General features: G+C 35.0%; 1 protein-coding gene across 2 annotated transcripts in view; it reads right to left on the bottom strand.

The window, feature by feature from the left end:
• The window catches only part of LOC111433240 (nuclear transcription factor Y subunit A-7), a 7,633-nt gene extending 4,023 nt beyond the window's left edge, over nucleotides 1-3,610 (bottom strand). Inside the window, exons 1-2 of one of the 2 annotated variants that reach the window (XM_023070220.1) lie at nucleotides 3,426-3,610; nucleotides 469-529 (exon numbers count right to left, since the gene is read on the bottom strand). In XM_023070220.1, coding sequence (XP_022925988.1) covers nucleotides 469-496 — 28 coding nt within the window. In that variant the 5' untranslated portion in view covers nucleotides 497-529; nucleotides 3,426-3,610. The remainder of the gene's footprint in view (nucleotides 1-468; nucleotides 530-3,425) is intronic. The other variant, XM_023070219.1, reaches the window with a different exon arrangement.
• Between the last annotated feature and the right edge of the window lie 43 nt (nucleotides 3,611-3,653).

The following is a 3,653-nucleotide window of genomic DNA, read 5'->3' as shown; positions in this document are numbered from 1 at the left end:
TTTTTTTTTTTTTTTTTTTTTTTTTTTTTTTTTTTTTTTTTTTTTTTTTTGCTAGAATTTAAAATGGAGTTAAAAAAAAGTACTTATGACAAATGTACCCTAAAAAGCTGTTCGTAATTACTCTATCTCTTCGATAGTTGCTAATATGCAGATATCTATCTCCCCTCCCATTCTTTTGTATTATTGACCTTTCAATGAAAGTTCTGTTTCCTATTAAAAAAAGATAACATAACATGTACATAATTCATGGCAAAACATGTACATAATTCATAGTGAAGAAAGAAAGCAAAGCATATTAATTTTCTCTTTCCAAAAGATCAAAAAGCAAACTGCAGAACAGATGCTATTTTGTGCTGATGCAAAGAAAAATAGAGAACTTAAAAACGGATTAAAATACCATAGACTGAAATATAACTAGAATATAAAACCAAACATCATAAAATAGGAACAAGAGACTGATCGAGTTACCAGAATAATCGTGGACAGAGGAAGTCATGGGGTGGTAGTGCACACCAAATGAAACCTGACACTTCAGAAAGGGGATCTGTCAGCTTTATGACATTGGGATAGATATGGAATTGGGTACAAGGAATAATGTGACAAGGGTCTAGTGGTTTTATTTTGAAGCTAACTCCAATAAAGGATGCATACACAAAAGAAAGCCCTAGTTGATGCCAGGATGATTGCACAGCTAGACCCATAACCAAAAGAAATTCAGAATATTGAAGGTTAAGTAATATTCTCAAAAACTCATTAGTTCATTATTGGTGAAAGGAATTTTCATTTTATCAATTTTTATCCCTAATCATGAGCGTATAGGCCAACTTATGTACATCTTAACTAATCTAACAAGGGAGCAATCTGAACATAAAGTATTTTCATATAAAAAATCTCAGGACTCTTAAGTTATCATTAGATGTTAATTTCATGACCTTGAAGACATCTAGGCAATAGTTTGTTCTCTTGACCAACATGATGACCCATGAATATATACATACATACACATGTAAGAAACAAAATAATGAACAAATAATTTACAAAAAAATTATCCAAAGAAAATAGGATGGGAAGTCCTAAAAGTTATATTAAAAGAAGAAGAAACCCACAAAGCACAATAGAACATTCAGTCATGTATAATCATGAAAAGTGGAAATCCCCTAATCCCAAATAGAGCGACTCTTAAAAAAGCAAAAAAAGACAAACTTCAGAAACAAAAACTTCATCCAAGTGAAAAAGTGATTATAACCTAAAATCCTTTTCTTAACTTGATTAGGACAAGTCATTGTGCACAAGGGCCTAGCTAATCTACTTCATATGGTTCAAATTTTATTTGATGCCTCAAAAGAGACATGTAACAGTCTAAGCCCACCGCTTGCAGATATTATCTACTTTGGCTCATTACGTATCATCATCAGCCTCAAGGTTTTAACACGCGTCTGCTAGGGAGAGGTTTCCACACCCTTATAAAGAATGATTCGTTCCCCTCTCCAACCAATGTGGGATCTCACAATTCACCCCTCTTCAGGGTCCAACGTCCTCGCTGACACAACGCCCGATGCTTAGCTCTAATACCATTTGTAACAACCCATGCCCACCACTAGCAGATATTGTTCCCCTCTCCCACCGATGTGGGATCTCACAAGACATTAGACTGTACAGACTTAAGGGGGACTATAACATGGGTACTAGCTTAGATTTATTGCCAGCACCTAGATCACGAGGTCCATGGTATATTATTTTACACTATCTTCTCTTTATCAATGAAATTTCTCTGTTTCTTCTTATCAAAATAAGAGTCGCATAATAAAGAAGGTACCACCTTCTTAAGGCACTCATTGAGAAATTTGGCGATTATCTTATAAAGAAAGCTAATTACACTTAATGGGTTTGAAATCATTTAACCTTGCAACTTTAGTCTTCTTTGAAATGAGGCAAATATGAGCTCTGTTTGTAATGTTGTTGCAAATGAGGAGGTTCTTGAATGGACTTCTCTCCATTATTTTCCTATTTTCCCTTTACCTCTCTTTTAGATAGATTGAGATGAGTGGTTAACAAATCAGGGTTTAATCTTATAACAGCCTAATCTTTGACTTCCATTAGCTGAAAGAAGATTTACAAAGCTATTTGACAATCCAAAAATCCCAAGAAAGCCAAGTTCTATATTTGGGAGTTTAATCATGAAATCATCAATACTCATGTTCAATGAAGGCTTCCAAATTGGACTCGCAACCCAAGCTTGTTCTCTGAATGCAAGAACTTAGCCAAGAAAAAAAAAATCAAATCTCAAAGTCTTGTCTTCCACGCCTTTTGTTTTGCCGATGGGGCTTCATCATTCATATTTTCAATTGGAAGTAGGCTGGCACTCTCAACATCAACTTCTTTCATCTCCTTTGAGCTTGAAGGCCACCCATTTGACAAAGAGAAGAAAATCCTTTGGGGCCTCTCGTTTCCTTACCAGGGATAAAATTTACGTTTCTTTAGCTCTTGCAACTTCAGTTCTCCTTGTAGCATATAGCAGAACCTTTTGTTATCCTCAGGATTAACTTCACTCCACTCTTTTATAATTTCACTTGTTCAATGAAATTATTATTTTTTTTAAAATAGTATTTGTATAGATAAATTTTATTTATTTATTATTATTGTAAAAAAAAAAAAAAACATAAACCCCTAAAGTTGTGAACGGTGACAGGAACCAGTAACCCTCATACGACACTGGTATCAAAACAGCAGCAAGACCAGAGAGGCCAAAAACCAACTGGATATGAATATTCCATTTTCAAATAAAACAATTAGCAACTTATGGCATTTAGATGCAAAGTACATGAAGCATATGTAATCAATCCAAGATGAGATCAACCTAACGAATAGTAAAAAGTCCACAAGGTAAATTTTTTAACTTCAGTCCTTCAGAAGTGGACAAGGTAAGTGCACACCAGTTGGACGAGATTGACGTACATAACATGTGAAATTCATTATGTCCCCATTTTACCAGACACTACAGAGTCATCTCAGTCCTCCAATAACTTCTGCTTTCTGGTTGATGCCCAACAAACCAGGATACAGATATGAACATTAGACTGAAGAACGGTCACTTCAGCCCGTACAATCATAATCTGATAACTAGTTCCAAGTAATTCGATCGACACAACCGAAACAGACAATCATCCAATTTAAAATAAGAACCCACTAAAAAATCATCTAATAGAAGTGTTCTACAACAATTCTCGTCATTCTTTTTCCAAACAGAATCCGTGACCAGATAAAAAGCCAAAATCGGGTAAGCCAACAAAGAAAATCCATGAAACCTAGAAGCTCAAAATTCGAAAAGGATAACAAAAAAAGACGTTCAAGGATTCCAAAATTCATGAACAAGCAAGCGATGGGAAGAGCGGGGAAAAAGTAGGGTTTCGAAATGCGAAGTTCACCTGGAGAGCGGGAATTGTGGAAGGGGGTCCGCTAATTCTCACCCCCAAATTCGTTTTTTCTTCTTCTGCAACTGAAGACTGTGTGTTTGTTGTAGTTTTTTCGTCGTCTTTCTTCGCCTTGATTTCTTAGTTTAAGAAGAGCGAACAGAGGAAGCTCAGAATCCAATAATAAGAGCATATTTGTGTTTCATCTAAAACTCCTTTTTTTTTTTTTTTTTTTTTTTTTTT

The sequence above is a fragment of the Cucurbita moschata genome, unplaced genomic scaffold (assembly GCF_002738365.1).
Source record: "Cucurbita moschata cultivar Rifu unplaced genomic scaffold, Cmos_1.0 Cmo_Scf00041, whole genome shotgun sequence".
Taxonomy (NCBI): domain Eukaryota; kingdom Viridiplantae; phylum Streptophyta; class Magnoliopsida; order Cucurbitales; family Cucurbitaceae; genus Cucurbita; species Cucurbita moschata.
The sequence above is the reverse complement of the archived record's forward strand: the minus strand, read 5'-3'. Positions and strand labels throughout refer to the sequence as shown.